Source organism: Penicillium nucicola (assembly GCF_028828085.1).
Source record: "Penicillium nucicola strain IBT 29836 chromosome Unknown utg000011l, whole genome shotgun sequence".
NCBI classification, from domain to species: domain Eukaryota; kingdom Fungi; phylum Ascomycota; class Eurotiomycetes; order Eurotiales; family Aspergillaceae; genus Penicillium; species Penicillium nucicola.
The window spans coordinates 330,697-358,221 of record NW_026643135.1 but is presented as its reverse complement, the minus strand read 5'-3'; the positions used below and the strand labels follow the sequence as shown (position 1 = coordinate 358,221).

Sequence of the window (27,525 nt, the reverse complement as noted above, 5' to 3'; positions counted from 1 at the left end):
AAATAGTATGTGAGTGATAGGAGGAGAGTTCTGAATAACAGTGTCCGTTTTCCTGAATAACAGTGTACGCTAGTCGGTTTTCAGCCTAGCTCCCGCTCTCTTAACTATGGAGGGGTTCAGAATTACACTGTAGTTCAACGTAGAATAGTTATAGGAACCCTCGAACTGACATAGCGTTTGTGAATACAGTGCTAGATATACTACCTATCTTGCATTTCCTCGAACCCCACCCTTATACAAGGGTTATATAAGCCTCTACGGTAGATTGAATTACTCCTCTACTATATTCGCTAATATCATCCCCGACAATAGTATAACCGAAACTCACTTATGGAGGAGTATAAGTCCCCTTTACCTTGGCATTTCGCCGCTCATCTGCTGTAGCATACACTCTACCACCGCAATTGCATTCGAACTCCGTTCCCCAAACATCCGCCGCTCACCCCCGAGCCATAGCATATATTCCACCTCATCTCCCTTCACTTCACTCCCCCCAAGTCCATCCAGGAATTCTGCAGCCCATCCATTCTTCTGAAACACTGCCCAACACAGCGGTAATACTAAATCAGGGAATTCGCATCCCCCTCGCCACCGCTGGTCGCAGATCCTTTGGGGCTGGAAGCACTGATAGCAACTGCTATATCCGCTGAACCACCCCCCGCGGCTCTTCCCGTGCCTGTTGGCCTTTTTCTTCGAATCAAAGTAACGATACCGCTGCTCATTCCCACACTGCTCCATCGAGTGTCGTGTGTGGCCCTCCTGTCCGGATGCCACCCGCGGGAGATGGTAACAAATCATACATACCCCCCGCCATAACTCAATTCCCTTTTGGTAGTCAGCAAGCCCCCATGCCTGCTGCCGGATCTGGCCCCGGAGTAAATCTCGTCCACACTCGAGATCCTGGAGATCATCTTCCTCTCGACCCCAATCGTGTCGCCCGTCTATTACTTGGGAGGTGGGTTGCTCCCCGGCCCGGTTGCAATTATCGCACATGGCTGCCCCAGGCCGACATACCATTCCCCCGTCGTCCAGATACTGCGACAGTTCGTAAGCCCGGCATCTCGTAGTGCCGATATACCCGTCGAGCGCGCGATCTCCATCCCCAGCCTTCATAGGCCGTATGTCCTTTCGAGGTTTCCATCCAGTCGGGACGAGCACGACGGATCGCCCCCCTTGACCATCGCGCCCAGCCCGGCCGACCTCTTGCGTAAAGTCGATCAGCGTCCATGGGACCCCAACGTGAACCACCCACCGCACTCGGGGGTAATCGATTCCCATCCCAAATGCAGAGGTAGCCACGATATACGGCGGCTTGCCATCCCGCCACTGCTGGAGGACTGCCGCCTTGTCCTCGGTGCTACCAGAAGCAGAATGATAGACGCGCGCCCGGATGAGCTGGGCAACCTCTTCGGCCATATCCTTAGCGCAGCAGTAGATGATCATACGCTCGCCACTTCCGAGAAGCCCAATACCCTGCTGAATCCCCGGCACCGCAAACTCTCGCACCAAGTCCTGCTTTGGGGGACACATGCTGACTTGGTAGTATATGTCTTGCCGCGTCGTCGGGCCCCGGACCATACGTGCTCCGCGAAGTAACATGGCTTCTTCAAACTCCGGTACCCTACTAGGTGGCATCGTTCCGGTAAGAAATACCATCTGGCACGCAAGCTCCCGGATCCTGGGGAGCAAGGCCATCGCAGGTCGGTATTCCACGGCAGTCAGGATCATATGGCACTCATCGAAAACGACGCGGTCCAGTTCATTCGCAATATGCAATCGGTGGAGAAACTCTCGAAATCGTGGTCGAACCGCCTGTTCAACCGAGGCCACGATCAAGGGACAGGAGTGTAATCGACCAGGGACAGATCCCGGACCCCAGATATGAGCCTCGATCCCGGCCTCCGCGCACCGCCGTTGGATCTCCGTCTTCAACACCACAAGCGGTAAAATAAGGATCGTGGTACCGGCCGTGGGTAACTGGCAAGGAAGCAGGTAGAGTAAGCTCTTTCCCTCGCTGGTTCGCAGAACCGTTAGTACCTGGCCAGAACCTGCCAAGATGTGTTCCATCGCCTGTCGTTGTTTAGGGGAGCGGTACTCAGCATCCGCACCGTACATCCGCTGAAGAATCTCTTGGGCCTCGTCCATTCGCCACACTCGTCGATTCCGGGTGGGAGCCTTCCGCCGTGCAACACGCTGGATGATCGGGGACTCGGTATCCACCTCCCGGGGTCTCTTAGACGGTGTGCTAAATCCACTGCCAGCAGTCCGACGACTCCCACTAGGGGTATTGCTGGGCTGACAGCGCTCGCTTCGTGGCCCTTCAGCTACCTCCCATTCCCACGCGGTCGTGGCCTGGAAGCGTTGCGGGGTGGCGGAAGCCGGCTGGAAATTGATAGGGTTACGAACGAACCGATGCCAGACTTGACTAATGTGCCGAAACTCTTGCAGCCCAGCATCGGTAAGCCCACCACGGAAGTTCACTGTTCCTCCATAGGCCCGATTTCCCGTACGCGGCGTATGGCTGGCCTGCCAGTGAAGCGCATCGGACATGCTCCCCTGGACCGCATCCGTCTCATCACCATCCTCTCCGGCCGCTTCTTCGATCAGCAGATTTGCATCTATATCCGCGAATTTCCGCCGTGCAATACCGACTGTGATCTGCCGCCAAGCTTTGATATGGATATGCTTCCCCAGGACTAGCTTACCGGCCTCGACAATGACCCGGGTCATGGTATCAGCAGGCCACGGGTCAGTGCCCTGAGACCAGAGATAGTCGGACGGCTTGGGTCCCCCGGTCTCCTGCTGGAGGAACTCTCGGAAGGGATTCACGATGGCAAGATATTGCGTGATAAGCTGCCCAACCTCGGGCAGTAGGAATCGGACAGGCCAGCGGGAGGCGTTGGTCTGATTCCGTGACTTATAGTAGCTAAGGATGAAAAGCATCTGTCCATCGTGGAGGAAGAGATCGCGCGTGGTCAACGTGGTGTTCCGCCACCGAAGGCCAATGAACTCAGTACGACGTCCTTGCTGCCCTGAACCGAGAAAGAACGGGACCATAACCACCCGGAGAAACTGCTGGACAGCGTTCTCGTACTGCTGAGTCGCATCGGCGGACACAACCCAATGACCCTCGGCATTCTGCGACCAGAATGTGTGGAACAGGGCAGGCGTCCTACCAACCCGAGTGATCAGCCAGTCCTTGACCGGGTCCAGATGGCACGTATTGCGCGAATCGGTGATGAATGACTGGCCTGGCGCAGTGGCGTCCCAATTATCGACCAGCTCATCATACGCGATGGTCGGGATCTCCGATGCTGGGCTAGAGCGCCCACTGAGACAAAGCTCAACCTCGAGAATCCGCCGGGCCTCTGCAATCCGCTGAAAGATGATCTCGCGGATATCGGAGAGGTGAAAGACCACATCTGACCAGACCAGAGTCTGACCATCGGCATGCCAGCGGATCTGGGCCGGGGGGACCTCGGTCTGACTGATGCGGAACCCGAGCAGTCGGTTCTCGAGCAGCTCCGACAGAGGACCGTCGGTATCGTTCAACAACCATTCGTCCCGGATCGCAATGATCATAGTACTTATCTCCGCATCCTTACCCTCTGCCGTCTCTGCCAACACAGACGCAAGGATGACCATCTGACAGTCGTAGATCAACTGCGATAGTATAGATGTATAGTTCCCAATCGCGAGCCATGCTCCTTGCGTAGGGCTCCAGAAGCGAACCACGGCATAGGAAACAAGGACTGAATCAAACTTTCGACGAGAAACCGGGTGCTGGATGATAGCAAGGCTGAATTGAAGTACGGCATGATCTAGCCGGGCGCGCAGATCCTCCCCATGCGGACTATCGACCTCAGACCCACTAAGATCCACAATCTGACTTGCGATCTCGGTTACTTCGACCCATACCTCAAGCTGCCGCGTACTGGCTTGAAAGAGATTGTCCCGGAGTTGCTGCTGCTCTACGACGCGCTCCCAGTAGCATACCAGCTGCTGCTAGGTAGTGATGTATCTCTGTCGCGTACGTTCATTCTGGAGATCGGAGAGGGGGTCCTGGGATGTTTCTCCCCGGGCAAAAGTGTTGAGAAGCCGTGCGTTACGGCGACTAAGCTAGCGTACCTCTGTATCTTGGTCATGTACTAAGACCGCCATTGCTCCCTCGAGAACACGTTGGACGCTTTCGCAAATGACAAAAAGTAAAGCCTCCTGGTCCTGTCGTGGTGTTCGATAGCTAGGACTAAGATCTTTGACCTCGAGCCCTTCAAGGTGGATATGGATACCGGCCCGCTTCATAAAGGGAGTGACCTCGGATATATGGCGCGCTGCGGCGATGGACTTCCGCGATGATTGAGAGAGACTCTTCTGGTATCGGCCCATGATCTGTTTCTATGTATCGCCGGTGAGAGCTGACGAAGGGGGTGTCTCGGAACTAGATGGTGGTATATAAGTAGGAGCGTTGGTATGCCGATATATATATTGAGGGTTGGAGGTCGGAATCTGGTCGGCAAGAACCATAGCAAAGTACTGTTGGCTTTGTTTCTGGAGAAAGAGCGTCTGCATAAAGGCCTTATGCCATGGAATCGCCCCCTGCTGCGCGACCTACCACTGATGATGCTTATTATAATGTTGGCGGATCCGGTCCTTGCTGGTAGAGCGAACGTCGCAATCGGGGAAGTGGCAGATGAACCCGAGCACGGTCGGCAACCCGCGAATCTCACAAATCCCATCTTGAGGCTGGATGACTCCAGTGCTGTATTGTGCCACGCAAGCTAATTCTCGTGCGGACTCGATAGTTTGCCGCTGTTGACTCTTAACATGATATTTGTCACGAAGATGGCGAGAGAGACTGGTTCGAATGTAGCAGGAACCATGGGTTATGCATAGGACTACCCTAAGTTCCGGTAGCACTTGCAGATACGACGGCAAGGGGTTATCAGTCTTAATTTCAGGCTCCGTGGCAGAATTTATATGATCGTGATTAGATTGTGACATTGTAGAATCTAGTAAAAATAGTAGATGGTATGGATATATAAAATTTAATTAGAAGTAGAATGGTGGATATCAGTATGATTATGGGTTCCCCTGAATGTCACCGTACGCTAGTCTGTTTATGGATTAATGTGATAACACTGGTTAGAAATGTGAGCAATCCGATATTGTAAGACATTAAGGCACTGTAGTGATAGTATACAACTGCTTAATACAGGGTATCATATACTCAGAAAGGATAGGACCTGAATCTGTATTAACTTGGTACTAATATAATTCCTTAGTATTCTACTTGGATTGTGGTCAGAAATATATTTGAGTTGGGTGGTTGTAAGTATAGTCGGAAGGCTAGACATTCTACAGTCGGAAATAGCAGTCTTGAATAAAACCACTCAAATTTGAATACGGCGATTGCAAAACTTGCAGAGTTAGAATTAAGATTGTTGTGATTTCCATGCAGCCTTCAGAAAGTAAAAATAGTATGTGAGTGATAGGAGGAGAGTTCTGAATAACAGTGTCCGTTTTCCTGAATAACAGTGTACGCTAGTCGGTTTTCAGCCTAGCTCCCGCTCTCTTAACTATGGAGGGGTTCAGAATTACACTGTAGTTCAACGTAGAATAGTTATAGGGATAGCAAGACTGCCCTTTTGAAGAAGCGTCCACCATCTATGGCCGTGTTCACCCTAAGCCATTGTAGCCTTCGCATCATTATGCCTGTTCTCTTCTGGCACTGTGCATGGTGCTCAGACCAAGACGAAGAGCCTCCATGTCATAACCAACTATCAAAGTCTTCAGGGTTAGGAAATTGCCCAAGAACATGTTCTAGACAATCTATGTTATTGCTGCACGTGTCCGTGATCGATGCATAAGTGTTCTTTAATTCAGTTACCTGGGATATTACCTAACTCTGAATGTTGATATGCCAGCGAGAATCAGCGAAAGAATTATTGATCAAAGACTCGAAATCTTTGATTTTGGTTGGCGCTTCCATGGTAGAACGTGATATTCTCGACGGTGGTAACTATGATTTAAATAATAGGTTGGTTCAAAGTTTGACTAGACAATAGATGTGTAGTTATAGCTACATTGGCATAGATAAGAAAGCCAGTACACCACAAAACAATTCCCAGTTTCATCGGACTACCATGTATTCATTTATTTATACCCGCCTATAGCGTAAAAGGAGTATCACACTCATTGGGGGTGCTACCCTGCCCCTTTTGAGAGGGCATAAAAATAATTCTATAGCCCCGCTATCATTAGTTAGAAAGACTGGCGATTTCTATCTTTTGAGAAGAATTTCATAACGTGAACAGGGTGTTCTCGTTCGAAATACTCGATCAGACGAATTTGTACGACTCTAGAAATTGCTAGCCAATGAGTGCTGCCACTATCGTGGCACGATTTGCAAAGTCTGCGCATATATCATATGTAATCCAAAAGCTTGCGGGTATAGTACCACCATCTACGTCAACAGGACAGATAGTTGTACAACCTGGATAGCAATGCAAAGAAAGAGTGTACATGGATTTCCTACCACCGATCAATTATGAAGAAGGGAAACGTTGTTTGATCACTTATTGAAAGAAAATAGGTGTGTATGTTGTACGCATATATACATTTATTCACTACTGTACTGTTATTCTTCAATCGCTTAATATTCTTATTTCGGCGGTATATATGAAAAAAACAAGCAACAGCGAGGATTACCAGGTGGTGACCCACCTAACTACTAACTCACCGGAAGGTGGCGTACAGTAGCTTGAGCGCGGCCTAAATGCTTATTGGGCTATCCTCTTTTACTATATCACACTCTTGGCATCTGCACAAACCCTAATGACCCTGGTATCTATCCTATTCCAAATAATTGATTCATTGCTGCCTAATGATTGAACAGAAAAGTGTTCGGAGGTCTCACGCGCTCGCGCCAGCCCGCGGGATTTCCATCCAGTTCTCACCTGTTTGGGTGAGAGGGCCGCCTCTTGGAGTTGGAGCACTAAAATTCTCGAAGGATCGGCAATTAGATTGGCATGATGAATTCAGGGAAGGTGGGCCGAGGGGTTCATGATGTACGAACCATTAAGAATTCAGTAGTATTGGCTAGTTAGTGTCAATCTTCAACATTTATTACCCTTTTTAATCTCGCAGCCTAAGAAAGTATTAAAAAACAATTTTTCCCTCACTTTAGGAAATTTGAATGATGAAAACCCTTAACTTACACGTTATAGTGGTCATGCAGTGGATATAGCGGTGAATGACATGAACATAAAAATTCAAATAACATTCACCGTTACGCGTAAATAATAGCGTAACATATCGTATGAGTCTACCTACTGTCAATGTCTTATTCAAGCTGGCTATGTGAATGAGTAATCAACCGCGGTAGATAAATAGCTCTTTGCCCTCATTTTGTACCGCTGTTATAATCTACTGGGGGCTTTATTACATACTTTGTACTCAACTATTTCAGCAGCATCCACCTCCACTGGCACTACTCTCTACTCCACGCGAACAGAAATCTTGATGTACTATGACTATCAAAGAAAACAAATCTTTCATCCCTTACACCCCAGAAGACGACGCCTCAAAAGAGATTGAAAAGCAGATTCAAACACATGCTGTGACATTAAATCTTCGCTCAAATAATTCACTCACTGAAGATCGATACTATGGGCAGATCTCCAGGTCTATTCGATCGCTCATCCTCACCACTGGTAGCTTACTTGGGCCTGAGAAAATTGTCGTTCCACCCCTAGTCTTTCGCAAGAACTGCGGGAGATCTCTCTTTTTGATTTTCTATCTTGGTAAGGCCGTATGCGGATATCCAGGGGTTGTTCATGGTGGGCTTCTCGCTACGCTTCTAGATGAAGCCCTGGGATTCTGCTCTTGCGTTGCATTTCCAGAGAGAATCGCATTGACAGCCAATTTGAATATTCAATTTTGTAAAAAGGCCTCAACTGAAATGTTTTATCTGCTGAAGGCGCAGATAGGGAAGGTGGATGGTCGTACAGTGTGGGCAGAAGGGTCGATTGAATTTCTTGAAGAGGATGGAAGCACCGATCATGGTGAAATAGTAGCAAAGGCTAAAGGATTGTACAAGGCACCAACTTCCAAGGCAAATTTACGTGCTATGATTTAGCCATCAAGTCTCGATTTACCTGTCAGATAGTCACTGAATGATGGTATTAAAGAAATTATAGAGGGTATTTCTCTACATATAAAAGCTGCTGGAATAAACTGGATACATATCGTAAGGTAGAATAGGCGGGTATAGCACCTATGATGCATAGGTATTCTAATAGATTCTCAAGTTTTCATCGGTTTTGGGTATTTCAGATTACCCATAGATATCTAGGAGAGACTGAAAGTGGTGTTCCATCGCGTAGAGTCAGATTAACGCGTTTCAGAGGGTTAATTTTAATGAAAAAAAAGGCTATCTCTCTTCAAAATATATCGACTCCACCCTCGTAAGCTATATAGTGAATTGGGATATGCTCGATGGCAGTCTGGTCAAAACAGACGGGTCGACAAATGGTGGCAAACAAAACCCAACAACAAGTCAGGTTAGGGAGCCCTAGGCAAATGACGCCTATCAAGGATAATCAGATGCTATATCAAGGAGCATAATAGTCATAAATCATGAATCAGGAAGATGAGTGGAAATGTTGTATCTGTCTATCATTCTCTACAGTCGTAGATTGCCCATGTACTTTCCTCGAGGACATCACAGCCTGAGGCAGTAATCATACAAATCTTGTGATTTCCCCACTACAATATATATATATATATTCTGAAGGCACAATCCATTTACATGTATGAAATATGTTATGCAAAAAGGGTTAGGAATGTTGAGATTTATGGTGGCCGGCCATCCATGACTGAGCCATGACGGCAACCGCAGTGACATCACCTGGGAAATCTAATTAGGACTAGCTTAAGGCAGAGTTTTCTGGTATATAAGGAGGTTCTCATACAAATGAGAATCTCCAGACTTAAACACCTCGGTAATCTATTGTTTAGATTATCAATATTGTACGGTCGTACCCGTCATCATTCCTACTTGCATCATAGCCTTTTAACAAGGAAGACCCTATAGTTAAGTCACTGATGCATCTTTCCTCACTCATATGGTCTTCTGTATCATTGTTAAATGTTTAACACTATTTGAATGTGTATTGGAACAGAAGAAATTCGAATATCGACTTAAATTCCCGATTCTGGTAAGCTCTTTGTAGAAAGTAATTGTTTTGTAAATTATTACTCATATGCGGAGCTATTATCGCACGTGCATCTTTTTTGTAGCATGAAGAAGGTATAGTTGACATTCAGTATTGAAGAAAAGCTAGCTGGACTTGTTCGGAATACTTCAGGACCAAACAACGTCCTATATGAACAACAACCTAGCGATAGACAATGCATAAGTGCCAACTGCTGCAAACAGATGTTTCACATGTTATAAGTTAATAGCTCCACTTTATTCCGCAACTAGCCCGCTGGCAAACGCTTGCATTCAGTTTGACGCTGCTCTTATTCTGACGGCGTAGAGTTAGTGATAGTAGATAGAATATATTTCCTGTCCCACCCGTCAACCATCTAAGTAGATTATACCGATATTATGGGGGACGCTATAGGGATATCATAAAATAAGGAGCCCGTGGATTTCATTGTAATAAAGCACCCTAGTGATTCTGTCAAATATCAGTTCTAATACATTATCAATACACTTATTCTCTCACCCCCTCTAGAGGTATCCATTTCTTGCCTGATCGACAGGCTATACACCTATAACAAAGTATATACACTTTACAATTTGCGAGACCCTAGGGACATGGTCTCTAAGGAGGGGGATATTGTTAGGACCATGTCCTGGCTAAGTATATTAGGAGCCTCGGGTGCCTGACATAGGAATCGGCCACTAGATCCCTATCATTAGTTATAGGGGCTAACCTAATTCCTACACATTGCTTTACTGACTTATATCATATAGGGCCAGTAGTTAAATAGCATTTCCCCCCACCCTAATTCCTAGAATCAGCGTTCAGTCTACCCCTTATTACGATTCCATCATTTTTGTATACCCTATCATCAGATTCTATCTCGCTTACCCACTAAAACCTGGAGACTGGCTTAGTCTCACACGACCTATCTGCTCGACCAGACAAGTATCGCGTCGTCCCCATTTCAATATGAATTTTGTGTACCTCAAATATTCCGTGTTGTTGTAATCAAACTATAAGTTTGACAGAAATTGGTATACTTTCAGTAAAAGCAAACAAAGTATCTTTTACTCGCCCAGCGTTAAGTCAAACTAGGCATAAGGTGCCCATTTTTGGGGCAGGTTATCTCTATGCGTAGCGATGAATTATGTTCAAGATTCTAAGAACGGTTACATTGATTACTATTTGGGGTTGAACTGCAAAGAAAGTTCGCATTGGCCCGAAATTCATACTCCGCTTTCTTGTATCAATAAGACAGTGAGTGTGCCACTCCCTTTCTACCCGTCAGATATATTTCCACAAGGTTGTCTACCATTTAGTTTGTTGAAAATACAAAAGAGAGACATAACGAGTCAGAATTATACTGCAGTGCAGGAGATGATTTAAGTCTGGAGTTTCTCATTTGTTATGAGAAACCCTTTATATACACGAAAAATTCTGCTTAAGCTAGTCCAAATCCGATACACAAATGATGAATAATCGCCGTAGTCGAATGTATGGCTCATTCATGGCATAAGCCATAAGTCAACTGCCTAGATTCTCAACATAGTTTTCATATATGCACCGAAGTGCGACACAAAAACCTTAAAAGCTTTCAGGTTCAACCCATCGTTACATTGCATCTATAAACCACGGTTAGGCCGTGCTTACTTTCTAGAGAGCTGACTATAAGATTCATTCCTCTATAGTTTTGTTCGTTATCTCTGCAGTTTTCTTTTCGGTCTCGTCAGGACGGCTTCTACAATCCAGCTTTGATCCGAATTAGACAGCTGACAGTCTTGATCAGAAACACAATAGGAATCCTTATTTGTATCTTGTTAAACATGACGATCACAAGGAATGGGCTATGTAAATTGGGTAAGTTGAAAAATTGGACTTACCGATGGTTTGAAGAACAGCAAGCCCTGTTATTGATAACATTGATTGTGCTTTCCAACTGTTCTTACTTATTTGTAGCAGTTATTATTGCTGCTTCTTATCACATACTTGGAGCTCATTGCTCAAGCAGTCGTTTCCATTGGCCGACAGAGAAACAAGGAATAGCGTCTCTATTCAACAACGTAAGTTCTTCCTGTTTGGCTTCAAGCCATCTTGTCATGGTCATACCATTTTTCCTATGACGTGCACTCACTCTGACTACCACATTAGAAGCCCATCGAAAAATCCTCAACCTGTCCACTAGCGCATGAAGGTCTAAAATTGGACCTTAATGTAAAGTCGCCATGTAACACGGAAGTGGGTCTCGATCAGGCATCTTAAATCCTGTTTGAAGTTTGTATATTCTAACATTTTGTCCAAGTGCGAAGGTATAGAGCCTGCGTGCTGTGCAGGAACATGTGTGGATCTGAGTAGTAATCCCACCTATTGCGGCTCATGTGGCGCCTCTTGTCTGAACCTTTTTATGTCCAGCATCTCAGCCGGGATGCTGTTCTGGGAAATGCGTCGACTTTGCCTCTGATTCTAGGAACTGTGGGTCATGCAATGATATAGTGAGTGCGCCAAAACTTGGAATGTCTACCCGTGATCTTACTCTTTTCCAACAGTGTAATACTACTTCATCTTGGTGCTGTTCGGGGTTGTGTGTTGATCTAAGAAGTAATACAAACCACTGTGGATCGTGTGAATCGCCAGCGGTCAGTCCGATTTCTAAGCCTGAGGCTCTTTTCCTTTCTACTCTTAAACTAAACCTTCTGTAAAAGTGTACTGGAGTCCAGCCCGGCTGTTGCTCTGGTCGCTGTCGGGATCTAGCTGTTGATCCGATCAATTGTGGATCTTGCAACAACTTTGTAAGTATTTTGTCTCGTTGTTGTAAGATACCTGACTAATAATGACATATTTTGTGGCATCTAGTGCAATCTAGCAAGCTCAATATGCTGTTCTGGCGTATGTATTGATATCAACACCGACCCTAATCATTGCGGGTCATGTGTTGCTCCTTCTTGCATCGGAAATATTCCTGGCTGCTGTGCTGGCACTTGTTTTGATCTTGCATCTATAGTGTGAGAGCTTTCTGGCTCTTGGATAGCTATAACTTACTCCGAAACTGACATGCTTCGATAGTGCCCGCTCGCAAACCCATCTTGCTGCACAGGGATTTGCACCAATCTCAGTTCTGACCCCTTACATTGCGGATCCTGTAACATTTCGGTACGTGTTTCATATTTGTCCTTCATACAGCGCATTAGTTGATTCATCCTTAACCGGTGTTCCTTTGAAGTGTTCTTCTGGAAATTCCATTTGTTGTGCTGGTGTCTGTACTGACCTCAATACTAATTTAAACCACTGTGGATCATGCAATGCACCTTCTTGTGGAGGCAGTCAGCCTGCATGTTGTTCGGGCTCCAGCTATGACCTCGCCAAGAGCCCATCCAATTGTGGATCGTGCAATATAACTGTATGTGGTCTTCGGCTCGAGTCAAATGGAACACTTGTTCGCACTTCGGCTAAATAATGAACATCTACAGTGTCCAGCTGCGAGATCAGCATGCTGCTCTGGCATATGCGCTAATATCAACACAGACATCAATCACTGTGGATCTTGCACTAGCAGTATATGTTCCGGCATTCAGCCGGCTTGTTGTTCTGGCTCTTGAGCCGATTTAGCTAAAGATGCATTGCACTGCGGCTCATGTACTTCTAGGGTATAACATGTTCTTTATCTTCATTCTCTCTATACCGCACAAAGACATTACGATATTAACACTTGCCTAGTGCAGCGGCCAACTGTCAACCTGTTGTTCTGGCTCTTGCACCAATCTCAATACGAACGCGGGACATTGTGGGTCATGCAATGTGACGGTAAATATATGCGCTAGATGCATACTCTTCTTTAATACCCGACACTTTGTCGCTAACACAGAATGAGAAATAGTGCCCTGTTGGTCAAGTCTGCACTGGTGGTGTTTGTAATTGTTCTTCGGGTGGGGCTTACTGTCCCCAGACGAGTGCATGTGTGAGTTTCAGCATTTATCCCTTTTCTATAGTTTAAGCACTAACGAAATGAAAGTGCGCGGTCAACTCGACTTGCGTGATTGCAAGCTCAACAATCGGCTGTTGTCCTAACAGTCGCGTTTGTCCACGGGTCGGTTCTCCGAATGGTCGACCGGTGTGCGTAAGTGTTTCGTTGGTGAAGCTAATAATGTTAACTTTCTGACCTTTTAGTGCAACGTGCCCTGTTTACTTGGTGTATGTCTTATCTAGCTTCCTTTGCACTTCTTTCCAAGAAATACACCGTTCATGTGTTACAATTGCACGCTTCGCATGAAATGCACATGTGCACATGGGCGGGTACTGGACTAGTCATTGGCTAATTCTGCTTTATCACTTGCACTTGTATCGATCGTATTGACTACCCGCCCTGCAAAATCTAAATGTATTGTCAAATCACCACCTAGTAAATCATTCCCAAAATGAGCACGAGTCTAGTAAACTTTCGACAAAACCAAGCGTGAGCTTCTAGGGAAGCCAATATAATCACCAAAGTCAATATAAGCGGCCGTCCCCGGTAGTTAATTGCCCGATCAGGCTTAGTCGAAACAAATTTGCCCGTCGAATCAAATCAGCGACATACGCCATGTCTTGTGCATCATGTTACTGTTTGGTTCCGCTACATGTGACCTCTGTGGACTAGTGATATGGCGGTCATTGCATATAAATAAATGTCAGAGACCTCAATCGAATTCATCAGCTTCAGCATCAACACCAATTGTCTTTCCACACTATTGTAAGGACTTGCACTATGCTCAGGCTTACCTATTTATGCGTTGTTGCCACTGCAGCCCTCGCGACAGCATCATCCCCCACAGTGTACTTAATTCGCCACGGAGAGAAACCGAGTGATGGGGGAAATGGCTTGAGTACCCAGGGGGTTGAACGTGCGCAGTGCCTGCGATCCGTCTTTAGTAAAAGTTCGACATATGATATTGGCTATATAATGGCACAAACGCCAAAGAGTGGTATGTTGAGTCTGTCGTCTTACCACAGGGTGATTATCTTGCAAAATAATAATCGCTAACCCCGCGTTACAGATGGCAAGCGCGCTCGGCCATATGATACAGTGGAACCACTGGCCGAGGACCTTGGTCTCACTGTTGACACCTCATGTGATCGAGATGATCCAGGGTGTGTTAAAGATGTGATCGAAGGATACAATGGATCGGGCAATATTCTGATATGCTGGGAGCATGACGCCTTGACAGATATTGTAGAGAAGCTTGGTGACAAAGACGCGCCGTCATATCCGGATGATAGGTAAGTACCCAACATGGGCTATGATCTTATAGATATTTCATTGACTTCGAACTAGCTATAACATTATTTGGACTGATCCTTCGCCTTATTCTGACATCATCGCCGAAACCAGTGAAGACTGTCCTGGATTAGATAACTAAACAATTTTATTGAACCCCAGGAATTTCAGATTCTTTCGTCTTCGCGCTGCAACTTGAATTTGAACTAATATTGCATTGTCGTTAGAATTGCAAGGGAGATTTGCTGTTATCAACAAAGACATCAGGATGCGATGAAGCCCCTAGATTGTGTGCTGAATCGCACCGAGCTGCATGACTTGATATCGAAATACTCAAAAGCCTATAGAATAGAATTTCTAATCTGAGATTGGAGCGATTTTAAGTTGTTTCTTGATTTGATGCAGGACAAAGTCTTTGCCTGTAGATCTGGTTTTTATAGTATGTGCCAGCCCTGTTAGTCTCGCTGAACTTTAGGCCACTTTCCAGTCATAGTTCATGAACACACTTGATTAATCCACTTCAAAAGGCACAGTCAGGTACTTATCCGGAGATTTTAGCTTCTCAGGGCTCTTTGATTGTGATTAAGATCATTGCAGTGTACTAGGCGAAGCCTTGCAAGATAGGCCATATGCAGTAATTACCAGTGACTAATTAACATTAGTCCTATGAATAAGTTGAAATCATGAAAATCAAAGTTACTCTCACATCGATCTCTGGTTATAAGAGCAAAGAATTAATGTTATTCAGCTGCTGATCGAATACTATAATTTTCCAACGACAACATGATAGCTAAATCTCCAATAACAATTAAGGCTGTTCGAGTGAGCAATTATGAGTGATGTGGAAGAAAGGCTCAGGTTTCAGGATGCTAGAGATAATATGCCCGGTATCCCACAAATTGTTAAAACGAGACTATTCAACGTGAGAGATGGAAGTCTCTTTTGCCACAGACCTAGGAGCCTGGATATCCCCTTGTTCGGCATGAATATCAGCGAGCTTTTCTGACTGAATGGTTCCTTGTTCAAGCTTCCTAACATGGTGGAACTGCACGGTAGTCTTCCAGGGTCTAAGGCCAGGAGTTGTGAACATAGTTTCCACATCCTCGAGTGTCTTTCCGGCAGTCTCAGGGAATGCAAAGAAGACATGAACCGTCATAGCAAAGCAGAAGACACCAAAGACCAGATATACCTTCCATTGAATGTTTTCAAAGGCAGGAGGGACAAAATAGGAAAGGGCGAAGTTGAAGATCCAGTTGGAAGATGTCGATAACGCCACAGCCTTGCCACGGAGACGTAAAGGGTATAACTCAGGGGGGTAGATCCAGCTGACAGGACCCCATGTTGGCGCAAAGCTGGCGACGAAAAGGTAGGTACAGGCAATGACTGCCTTTGCAGCTTTGGGTGAGCCACTGAGATCCCATGATTGCTCTGCGACATTGTGAAGACCGCCAGGCGGAGCCGGTTTGCCATAAGATGCCATAATGCCAGCGTTGGCAAACATCCAGATCATCATGAGGGTCGAGCCGACCAGAAGTGGCGTGCGGCGGCCCCAACGATCGATGAAAACTAACGCCAGAATGGTCATAACGACGTTGATCACGTACTGGATCGAGGATGCGATGAGATTGGAATTTCCAGTCAGGCCAGCCATGCCAAATACATAGGTAATATAGAGCATCATCACATTCATGCCAGTCAACTGCGACCAAATCTGCGTGAATATTCCAAGATGGGTTCGGTAAATCATGTTCCCCCTGAAAAGATCTAGGTATGAAGCATCCTTGTTGTGACGCTCAAACTCAACCATTTCACGAATCTCCTGCAGCTCGGTCAGGACAAAGGGGGCGTTGCGATCTCCTTTGGCGTGGACCCCAGCTAGGACTTCATGGGCTTCCTCCCAGCGATCCTTTTTGGCTAGCCAACGGGGGCTCTCTGGCAAGAGGAACACCATGAAAAATAGCAAAGCCGCGGGAATCATCTGCAAACCCCATGGAGTTCGCCAAGCGGCAGGTCCCTTGAGAAAGCTGCAGCCATAGGATACGTAGAACATAATCAAAATACCCCAAGTGATCGCCCATTGCTGCGCGCCGACCACTTGGCCACGCTTACTGGGTTGAGCCAACTCGGCTACATAGACTGGTACCTGAGCACTCAGAATGCCGACAGAGATTCCGTTGATAAAACGACCGACGACAAGCTGGGCGATGCCAAAGGAGGAACAGACAATGGCACTGCCAATGCACCAGATTATCGAACCCGATTGGATTGCACCACGGCGACCCAGCCAGTCAGTGATGAATCCTGACATAAGGGCTCCCACCCAGGATCCACCCGGCATTGCAGCTGAAATACCACCCTGGTTGGCAGATGTCGGGCCACCGCAGTTGCCGTCCTTTATACCAGTTTGATTGAAAAAGCATTTGTATTGCTGAGTGCCGAGGCTGTCAGGACTGTTAGTAATCGAACAATATTATAGCTGAGAGGGTGTATGGATGTGCTCACATGGCAGACATGGAAGCAATATCAAAACCAAACAAGGCACCGCCGATGACGGCCACCGTGGTGATAACATAAATATTGGTAATCTTATAGCCCATGATGGGCCACTGTGGACGATAAGTAGATTGAGAGCATCCAAGTTCAAGAACGGAAAAACGAAGGGCAAGGGGTTAGATATACGAGATCTGCCTCACGGCGCAAACAAAGCCAGTAACCCGCCAAATTTCAATCAAACGCGGGGGATGCGGGGACATTTGCTATTTCCCCGGACCCCAGATCCTTTCTCCAGCTCTCTTTTTGCGGGTTTCTTGACTGAGAGCCAATCATACACCTAATCTCAAATTGCATTCTGGTCAGATGCCCGCTTAGCCTCTAGTGCATGCAACTTCAGGTGTCGGTTTGCCAGCCACATGGTTTCATCGCGTCGGTACTGGACCGGGCATTTACCTGATTTGTTCAAGGGTCTTTAGAGAAAGGCATGGGTTCTTGGTCTTGACCAATGATCTTCCACTCCCCTCCTTTCATGCTCAGAGGTGAACGCAAGGGAAAGACTAAGTTTCCCTTGTGGAGGACCAAGCATCCACCAGCAAGCCAACAATCGGGATGTGGCGCTCACTGGCGGTAGGTGACCTTGGCAACCGAAACATGCGACTGAGATGCACCGTTGGAGGACCGCTATCCTGATAATATGAGAGCCCCATATTGCTCTCATTTGACACGGCATATCCGCAGTAAGACATCTTTTCCCAATACGAGGTCACATCCTGCGATATCACTTGGATTTGAGCTAATTTCCTGGCAATCTAAGTGGCTTCTCGGTGGGCTGACGCCCCATGCGCTTCCCTCGTAACCTTTTTCTGCTTAGCTCATTGCCCATTTCCACGTAAACTGCTGGCAGTTCAGGGGCCCAGTCTATCCTCTGACGTCCTCAACAGTCACAGCTTACGCCAATGACATAGCCAAGTATCTTGGCACGGCAGAGCGCTGCCGTGTACGTATGGTGCATTGAGACTATTGAATTTCTATGTTTGATTGATCACAAGCATTGCGCTATCCAAGATGCTTGCTCCGCCCTACCTTGTGTGTGCTTCCAGTACGGAAGACACTGGCACAACCTATTTTCTTTAGAGAAAAGAAATACCAGATTTGTCCTCGCAGTATTCCGAGATAATTAAGGCATATTGGCATTATAAAACAAGCCACGCGACTAACACATTGCGGTTGTTTTCCGGCTGGACATGAGTTGAGATTTTGATGGCTGCGTCATCGAGTATAGAGGCCTTCGCTGTATATTCTCTTCGCTTTCCCAGTTTCTGCCAGTCCCTGGGGTACGCCAAAGCACATTGCAGATTAAACACACCTAAGAAAAATTATTCAAAGAATTCATGCTGTTTCAGCTTTTGCTTAGCCCTTGTCAACAAACACACACCATTAGGCTTCACATAAAGGGACATAAAGAAATATAACGGCATTTACGCAATATGGTATACACTGTTCTATAAAATAACGATTAGGCTACTGGTATTGAAACTCATCATACGATAATCAATACTTCATCGTCTCTTGGTATATAGTAGGCTTGAAATAGGAAGTCATGGTGATCCACCCTAACGACCACGGCATCCTGATACACCACCACTGATCCCTCTCATGAAAAAATGTACTGTATAAGTCACAGTCAAAAATGGTGACTCTGTGGCTTGCAGACTATGCTTTTTCTTTGGACAAGTGGGGGCGGGCCGCTTACCACGCGATAACGCGCCTCATGTCTGTCCCGCTGGTCTTCTGAACTTCACCCCCTGTTGTCTACACATCACGAATAAAGCGACCGAGCAATCTAACAGATTTAACACGAGTGATCTTATCGGAAACCCAGCACCACCACTCTATATAGAACATAACAGACAGATGTGAGGGCACAATTTCCGCAATGTCGAACCCCCTTATGATCAATTAATCGGTGAACCAACGCGCAACACCACAACTAAGATTCTATCTGCTATGAACAGCTACTTTCAACTGACTACAACATTCCACCTAGGACCGACAGCCGATGAAAAGCTATATGTTGTATCAACACACCCCCAGCATCCTCAACAAGAAACCCTCCGTCGTTTTGCACGACGGCCAACCGAGAAGGACCTAGTTATAGCGACTGCCCATGGCGACAGGTGGGGTAGAAGCAGACCTACCATACTCAATTTATCGTTATTTCCAGGATACCCACACAAGAACGACATTCTGGAAGAGATGGCGCCCGGGACGTTGAATTAAATGTCGCACATTTTCACATTCACGGCCTCCGTGAGCTCCAAGGGGACAACAAAGGAGACTTTCCAATGGCGCCCGAGCCATGGAAATGAAATGAAGGAAGTTGCCTGGCATGCATATGGCTAGGAGTTGGTACGACTAACGGAGCCAATGTATATAGCAGGGATAAAGCGAAACGAGCGTGAAGTAGGTTATACAAGTGATGGCTTAGAGGTTGTGGCCGTAATAGCGCATAATGCTTCATGGAGCATGACCAACGAATTTTGGTTCGCCTTTATGGGCAGTGCGCTCACTGGCTGGCACGTATGGGGAGGTCTGGGAGATTAGCTGTCCTGTCAGCGATAGAAATGGGGTACCTGGACGGCCAGAGCTCCGCGACAGCGGCTAGCTCTACCAGTGCTGCCAGCGCTGCTGCTGCTTGATTCGATACTATCATTGTCGGCTTTCTGACGACCAAATTTCGGATTCGAATCAGTCGAGGGAATTCGACCTTACGCTCTGCATTTCGGTTGCGATAGTTTTGTCCTTGCAAGAATTGTCTAAGTCTCAATAGCATAACTAACACTATTAACCTGCTAGCTCCAGACTGTAGCTGTGGATGTATTGTTCAAAGTTCTTCCTCTATTTGCCCCCTTTTGGCCTATATACGACGGACATGTCTTGATCGAGAAAGGCACTGGGTGAGCCCGGCTATCGCGGCAAGCTCACTATGCAGGACTTGCGCTCGGGCGACTAGTAATAAAGTCGATCGTAGATGCATTTCGACCAAAGCCCGGACTCCCGGTTGCATCTAACTTCACGCCAACCCCCGTCATATCACACCCGTGCCCGCCTCGATAGCCTCATCGTGGTCCCTTGCTGTAAGTTAACATGTACTGTAATGTAGTCCTCGCTTTCTACTGTATGCGCTCTCTTTATTTGTGTTCACAGGTCCGAGTCTCCTATTATTTTGCATTAAATGCAACATTTACCACATTATCAGACATTCCACAATGGGCATTCACATGCTTATTTTTCTATACCCAATATGGATCGTCGGAATCCATCTCCAGCATTTTCTGGCTATTCATGCATCCAGATGGCCCCATCAGTGTCAATCTCTTGCCTCTTGAGTCCAGCCTCTCCACACCTCCATTAATTCGGCTATTCCCGTAGTGAACTCGACATTGTTCTAGCTTCAAGGGCTTGAAAATTGACCTGTCTGGAATGCCCCATTTGCGAAGTAAAATTGATTCAGGTATCTATAGAAGAGGGAATCACAAAGTCATAAGCTCAACACCTCCGCCTCTGCAATGCCAAAGTAAGTATCTATCTATTCTTTTTTTTCTCGTGGGAACTGAAAACTATTCACCGTCTCTCACGGCGCATCGTCACGGCTCCACCGCAACAGCCAATGAAGTGTAGATTGATTTTGATCTTCCCGAATCGCCACCCTCGATAAGAGGCTTCTTATAAGCGGTTCGGGCAGTATTAGCACCTTCCTCCACGTCTATTTTGTGCGTCCTATAGAGATTTCCGGAGCATCGAATGTCTCATGGAGCTGGCACTCCCCAACGACGTATTGCTCTTGATTGGCGAGCAGCTGGAACAGAAGTCAGATTGTTGGAATCTTGTCTTCGTCTCTCGTCACTTTCACAACTTGTTTCTCCCCTTTGTCTATCGCAGAGTTTCCCTGCGCAATTGGCCAGATGCCAGCTCCTTTCTGCATGCCATCCTCGATCGACCGGCGCTTGCGCGCGCTGTCCGGGAGCTGGACTTAAGTGACTGGCTTGCGAGCATTGTTTCAGATGAGCACGATAAAAAAATTACAGAGTCAGCGCAAGTGAAGCAATGGTTACGCTACCTATCACACTCAGACAGCGAGAGTCGGCAATGGACCGAGGATCTGGGACAAGGCTTGGGAGATGCCTGGGCTGCGTTGATACTTCCGCTATTGAGTCAATTAAGAATTCTCCGGGTGATCTACGCCAGCACTTCTTCTTGGCTGGATGAGATCATGAGGAGAGCTATCCAGTGTCAAAGGCCGTTCGAGATGCAGCCGGCATTCCAGTACCTGCAAGAGATCTTTCTGCATCGTTGGGATAATCTCAACCGCCACGGCAACTGGGCTGCAAGTGAAGAACAACAGCCAGCGTCAAATATTCTCCTACCATTCTTCAGACTGCCATCCGTCCGTGTTATAACCGCAGACTCGGTTGTGGATCCCAGCATGGCGATCACATCTCCCGAACAAACGACCCAAAACGCCATCGCTGGTTGCTCTTCAATTACTGAGATTGATCTGCGATCAAGTAGCGGAAATCACGGCATGGAGGCCTTGGTCCTGTCATGTGCAGACCTCAAGTCCTTTAAATATCAGCACTCGGACTCCCACGTTCTTTCTCATGGATACCAGCCCTCGGCTTTTTATCACTCGCTCAGCCATAGCAAGAGGAGTCTCGAAACATTGTGGCTGGATCACCATGGCAGTCATTTCCCATTCACTGCTGCTGGCCTCAATCAATCGCATGATGAATGGTTTGGATCGCTGGTCGATTTCACTGCACTGCGAGAATTGCGCGTGCGATTGCCGAACCTACTGGATATCCGATATCAGAATGAACCAACCACACCATTATTGGAATGTCTTCCCTCCTCGCTAGCGACACTGTACATTGAAGGTTGTGAAGAGAGAAATCTAGGGATGCTGGTCTCTCAATTGCAAATCGTGGTCAAGAACCGACAAACCCGGTTCCCAAAACTCAATCGCATCAATGTTGAGGGTGCATTCCAGAATGTCAGGTCTGGCGACGATGACCGGATGACTAGCCCTGGACCAGAAATCTCCGAAGGAGCAATGACCAATAAGATCTTTCAGGCTGTCGAACCACTGCATATTGATTGTTGCAATGCTGGTGTTGAACTATATCTCCATGATCGCGCCCTTTCCACGTCTTGAGCTGCCAGAAGCCAGAAGCTTGCTATTCCCCCTCATTCCATGTTCAAGATACCACCAGCCCGTTTGACAGAATAGAGCTGTATTTGATTACTCGTTGTCAAATAGAAGATTTGCTCCTTTTATATACCTTGTGTGCTTCGCTGCAAAGGCCCGATAGAAAGATATGAATTGCACCCAGTGTCGCGATCGGCTTAACAACTTTTGTGGCTCTTTTTCGATTGAGAAATCATATTCTGATGGGAGCAGTCCTGCTAAAACTAGGGACAAGATGATAAGTATGGGTGATGTAGCGATCAAAATTCTATTGCTTTGGTATTTACAGCGAGGCAAGAACTGCATCGGCGCCAGATTTCTGCCGACCGGAATTTAGTCGGAATCCTGAAGCAAAGAGGAAAGGTCCATACCTTAACAGCACCCCGTTCGGTCTCGATTTGAGCATAGCCCACCTTGCCGTGATCAATGACGATGGCATATCGGCCTGTACGCCCAGAAGCCTCATCGGCCCAACCAATGCTCTTGGAGAACTTCGCGTCGGGGTCCGAGAGGAAAAGCTGTCACGGTTAATTCTTGTCCCAAGAACGGGGTGAGTGGGGGCGCTCACGATTTCGTCCCCGCGAACTCGGTTTGCCTTTCCCCAGGCGCTCATCACGAAGGGGTCATTAAAGGCAACGACTGCGACAATATCGACTCCCTTCTCCCGCAGGTTTGGCAGGTTCTTAATGTATCCGGGGACGTGGTTGACGGAACAAGTTGGGGTAAAGGCACCTGTTTCACGGGTTAGAGAACCGGGCACTGACTGGACTCTGGGACTCATTGACTTACCAGGCACCGAAAACAAGACAACCTTCTTGTTGGCCCATTCTTTGGAGGCGTTGTAGTTGATGGGAATGCCGCAGGAAGTGATGTCGTTACTTTCCTCGGACCAGGGAATATACCTGAGCCCGTATTAGCATGCCTCTTTGATGCGGGGCAGATACCGACTTGAAAACAACGTCACTAGGGAACGTATCGCCGGACTTGAGAGTAGCCATGTTGTTGAGAGCAGGTTCAAGGTCAAAGATTCGAGATCAGAGTGGTGAAAGGAGGAAGAAAGTGGAATGGCGGGGGAAACAGTGAAGGGGGGATGCAAGCTGAATAATGGCCATCGGAGCCTGCCGAAGCTCCCCAGCGTGGTCTCATTCCCACCCGTTCTCTAAGAATGACATTTCCCCACATTGGGTTTCTTGTTTGATATTTTTACACTTGGAGAAAGACGGTTCAGCTTGCAGGGCGCAGCTGGATCTTGACCGAGAGAAGGTGGGGACCCAGACAGCTATAGGATGTGGAGATGGATATGGATCTATATGCTGGGGGATGGGATTGAACATTATATACACTTGTGATGTTGAAGAAACGACTCTTTCTCTGCTCAACCACAGAGCAAGGCTGAAACTATCTGATATCCACTTCAGCTACACTGGATCAATTCAGCAAAGTCTGCTTGGATCTCACAGCCTGTGCAGCATGGGCTGTAAGCGTCGTATCACCTGCGAAATAGCCTTTGCTTTGTCCATTTCACTCTCCCAGAACGGATCCAAAGCAGCTGCGGTCTCCATCAGCTTCTGCAAGCTCTCAATTCCCCTAGTGGCATGTTCTGCTGCAACGCTTGGCCCGGGTAAGTTGAGGGAGCTATTGAAGACTTCGAGTGAAATTGGGCCTCGGTATCCTGTAGCAAGCACAGCAGCTGCAACAAGCTCTACCGGCATATAGCCACCCCGAGACTCCTCCAGAGGGTAGAGACGATGGCTTCGCGACCACGGAAGTAAGGAGGGAGTCTCTGGATCCGTTGGTGGGAGAAAGGTCGATGGATTCATCAGTTCAGCATCGCCGCATTGGAAGAAGAAGATGCGGTCGCCTGGTACTGTGCAGGCTAGCGCTGCAAGGGATCCAGTAAGGACCTCAAGAGATTCTTCAAGGGTTGGGTATATGCGACCGTGTTTTGCAGGGTTATAGGGATCTGCAAACTCAACGGCGAGAATATTGAACGCATCCACGATCAATCCCACGTTTGGGCGATTCGCGAATCGGACTGCTTCCCATGAAGCAGACCATGTATTGCGCACAGCCCAAGATAGACCTTCATATCCAATTTTCAACATGGGTCCGCCATCAGCTTTTGCGTACGCTGCAGCCATGTCACCGAGCTCCGCCAGGTCTCTCGCGACCGTGTGGAGATCGGATGTCACGCCATTGTCGGTTCGAATGCTGGCGCACATGAACACAAGGTCGGTGTCAAAAGCTCGCATGAAAGGAAATCGTTTCGCGACCAGGTCGAGCGTGGTTCGGCGCTCAGTGGGATCTTTGATCCCCTCGATTTTCCGGAGAGGCTGCGTACAGGCAATGCGCATTCCCAGAGACTTGACTAAATCACCCAGTTGACGAGCAATCAGAATATTATCTGGCGTGGCCTCCCAGAGCTGATCGCCAGGCAAGCCATGCTCCTCTAGGTATGCAGCCCAGCACTCGTCAAATAGATCGATCCATTGATATCCCGCTTCTGCGGCAGCCTTGAGGCGTGGCTCAAGCTTGTGTTCTCGCCAGTTTCCCAAAGACAAAGTGGCGATACCAAACATGTTACCTCCAGATGGAGGCCAGGAGATATGCATAGTTGAGATCACAGATTGTTGGCTGTTGGCGCATTGCAAGCATCGTGGGGATGATTAAATACCCGCTTGGGCATCATCCGAACGCCACTCACCCGGCCACTTTTTTAATGCGCCGACATTTCAGAATTGTCCGGTTCAAGCTTTCTCGTCGGAGAAAGGTAGGTAAATCATTGGGATTTTGATTACCAAGGTCAACTTCATGTTCTCGTGGAATGTCCGATGTGTATCTACCATGTAGGCTTGTATCAGTTATTTTGTCTGGCGTTTTTACCGTGAGTAGACTGTTGAATGACCTTGTCTTTTATCATGTATCGGCGTGAAGATTGCTAGAATACACCACTGAAGCCAGGTCCAAACATGTCTTTGAAGATCCCAGCAAAGCTTTCACCTGTCAAATCACCTTGGGTAGACAAAGATGCCGTCGTCAAGAATGGATCATGCTCCGAAACCAGGGCCTCGTGAGCCCGCACACGGGGAGAATGTGGTGGTATGAATGATTTTTGGCTGTCAACGTAGCTTCTGCTACACGAGCCTTCGGTTTGGTCAGGAGATGTCGAGTCCGTGATCCATATCGCCCTAGCCTTCAATATTCTCATTAGGTGCTGTCCAAGCAGCGCAGCAATCCCAAAGCGATGCGACGGTGTTTTGCCTGCACGCTCAAGATGCATGGCAACTTGGCCAAGTAGGGCAAGAAGTTCTACCTCATTTCCAACACGGGGCCCGTAGAGAACAGGAAATAGTCGTAGTGCTAACACACCGGCATAAGATATCATTGCCCAAGTAGGAGCAAGCATGCAGTACAATGGCTCCCCGATGGCGTCCAAGTCATGTACTGCTATCTCACAACAACTCACGGCAGCTTCAAAGCAGTCTGTTCGGACGGAATCCAGGTGATGACCACGATTGATGGAACCGTGTAGGGCGAATGACAAGGTCCAAAGCCTACCATGATAATACACGTAGCGAAGGAAGATATTGGACAGTATTTCCGATGATGACTGAATATGCTCAAGGCCAGATCGTGGAAGCCATAGATCACACCAAGGTTGCATACTTGAGTCAACTAGCCCTCGTACCCAGTGAGGATTTACATGCTCCATTTCCGCTTGATATCGGAGGTTACTGTGCAGCGCGGCTAAACTCTGTCTCAGCGTGATGAACGCACATGTGTGCTTGTCGGTTGAATCAGCCAGGGGGTGTAGCCACCATCCTTCGATATTGTGTGTTAAATCGGTCTCTGGGAAAGTGTGTATCCGACCACACGCTGCAGAGTTTGCTCGTTCCCATAAGAGAATCCTGAGCCATGTTCTTTCGCGATTTCGTGATAATCGCTGAAAATAGATTGACTGTTCTGCAGGATACTCAGGATCACTTGATGCGATTTCTCGTGAGTTTTGTTTCGCTGTGGGTATGTCGTCTGGTCCAATATGGGAAACATTGAACAGGCTCTGAGAGTTCGCGTGGTCGGCGCAGGACTCCTGGTCCAGCCCTAATTCGGCTGCTAAACCAAAGGCATACATTGTGTAAAGCCAAGATCTTTCCTGAGCCGATGTTTCTGCAGGAGTAGCCGATAGTAAAGATATGTAATATCCTTGGACAATCTCCACTGATTTGTAGCCAGAGGTATGAACATGCTTGGAGAGTTTCTCCCCATGAAACCGCAGTCGCTTAGCGATTGACGCCGACTCGTGATCAAATTGGGCTGTTAGAGCCAGTATCCAGGTAAACAACAGTGCCGATTGAGCACGAACGAATTCGGGTGTGTGTAGCATTGGGTCGAGAATGCCATTGACTGGATGCAGGCGAGCAAAATAACTTTCGTAGATTAGCAAGACGAAACGAGGCATCATTCAAAATGATATACCATACATTGGAAATAAGTGGTGGGCCTCTTCCATTGTAACTAATCCTAGGTCGATCGGGTCAATATCCGGGCCAATGTCGCGGAGAGGCGCCCGGGGAGCAGTGCTGAAATAATTTGAGTACCTGGATTCAACCACAGGGGATGGGGCAAGGATAGCATCTAGTCCTTGATCCAGGGTCTTTCTATCCAATTTTAGTCCAAGTGATACATAACCTGGCCGGTGAAGCAATTGACGGCCCAGACTTGTGCTATGCACCTGGCTTGTCTGAGGCTCTGTCGCAGAGGATCCACTGTTTAACCCTGGCAAGTTATTGTGAGACATTGGAAAAAGTTCCAATACCTGCGCAGCATCCGATGCATCGGCTAACAGGGCCAATGGATTACTGGTTGGTTCCTGGTTTGCCTGGTTGGTAGTTCCATTGCGGAACGAATGAGATATAAGGTCTATCTGGGACTCGTCATCCTGTACGGTCGGGTAACTTGGACCAAGACAGGAGGCGTGTAGAATCTCATGGTTCGTTGCTGGAGATGATTGTCCAGGGTCGGCTGTCTCAGATGGGTGGCTTGGGACCAAAGGCTCCAATATGCGCATTTCTCCAGAAATGAGATGAGAATTCCCGTCGGCATTCTCAGTTCCTGAGGGTTTGCTTTTTCTGAGCTCAGCCTGCATTTTTCGATATGCCTTTTCGAACCCCTGGTAACGACCAACTGCCCCTCGCTTTCTTCCAAGAGGTCGTGCCTTTGGAATGTTGCAAGCCCGGTTGGTGCGTCTGCACCGTTCACATGGCTCTGTTGAGGCATTCTCCTGGTGATTCTGCTGGGGTCTTGGTCGGATACATCTCATC

General features: G+C 47.5%; 7 protein-coding genes across 7 annotated transcripts; 3 read left to right on the top strand and 4 right to left on the bottom strand.

Annotated features, from left to right (window-relative positions):
* Positions 1 to 13,944: 13,944 nt before the first annotated feature.
* On the top strand, positions 13,945 to 14,605 carry N7511_011223 (uncharacterized protein; the record flags this gene model as incomplete). The annotated part of the gene is made up of 3 exons (XM_057133600.1): positions 13,945 to 14,170; positions 14,243 to 14,465; positions 14,521 to 14,605. Coding segments are annotated over 3 exons (534 nt in total), but the record flags the coding sequence as incomplete, so codon positions are not given.
* A 771-nt stretch (positions 14,606 to 15,376) lies between these two features.
* Positions 15,377 to 17,060, bottom strand: N7511_011222 (sugar porter family MFS transporter; the record flags this gene model as incomplete). The annotated part of the gene is made up of 2 exons (XM_057133599.1): positions 15,377 to 16,904; positions 16,966 to 17,060. The coding sequence occupies 2 exons, from the start codon at positions 17,058 to 17,060 to the stop codon at positions 15,377 to 15,379; spliced, it is 1,623 nt and encodes a 540-aa protein (XP_056978887.1).
* Positions 17,061 to 19,475: 2,415 nt separating this feature from the next.
* On the top strand, positions 19,476 to 19,655 carry N7511_011221 (uncharacterized protein; the record flags this gene model as incomplete). Its single annotated transcript, XM_057133598.1, has 1 exon — positions 19,476 to 19,655. One exon carries the CDS (start codon positions 19,476 to 19,478, stop codon positions 19,653 to 19,655), a length of 180 nt encoding a protein of 59 aa, XP_056978886.1.
* A 1,112-nt stretch (positions 19,656 to 20,767) lies between these two features.
* Positions 20,768 to 22,171, top strand: N7511_011220 (uncharacterized protein; the record flags this gene model as incomplete). Its single annotated transcript, XM_057133597.1, has 1 exon — positions 20,768 to 22,171. One exon carries the CDS (start codon positions 20,768 to 20,770, stop codon positions 22,169 to 22,171), a length of 1,404 nt encoding a protein of 467 aa, XP_056978885.1.
* Positions 22,172 to 22,487: 316 nt separating this feature from the next.
* On the bottom strand, positions 22,488 to 23,202 carry N7511_011219 (peroxiredoxin family protein; the record flags this gene model as incomplete). Its single annotated transcript, XM_057133596.1, has 5 exons — positions 22,488 to 22,523; positions 22,576 to 22,722; positions 22,773 to 22,936; positions 22,994 to 23,106; positions 23,153 to 23,202. 5 exons carry the CDS (start codon positions 23,200 to 23,202, stop codon positions 22,488 to 22,490), a joined length of 510 nt encoding a protein of 169 aa, XP_056978884.1.
* A 456-nt stretch (positions 23,203 to 23,658) lies between these two features.
* N7511_011218 (sugar phosphate isomerase/epimerase family protein) lies at positions 23,659 to 24,816 on the bottom strand (the record flags this gene model as incomplete). The annotated part of the gene is made up of 1 exon (XM_057133595.1): positions 23,659 to 24,816. The coding sequence occupies one exon, from the start codon at positions 24,814 to 24,816 to the stop codon at positions 23,659 to 23,661; it is 1,158 nt and encodes a 385-aa protein (XP_056978883.1).
* A 326-nt stretch (positions 24,817 to 25,142) lies between these two features.
* On the bottom strand, positions 25,143 to 27,524 carry N7511_011217 (fungal specific transcription factor domain-containing protein; the record flags this gene model as incomplete). The annotated part of the gene is made up of 2 exons (XM_057133594.1): positions 25,143 to 26,631; positions 26,686 to 27,524. 2 exons carry the CDS (start codon positions 27,522 to 27,524, stop codon positions 25,143 to 25,145), a joined length of 2,328 nt encoding a protein of 775 aa, XP_056978882.1.
* Position 27,525: the final 1 nt, after the last annotated feature.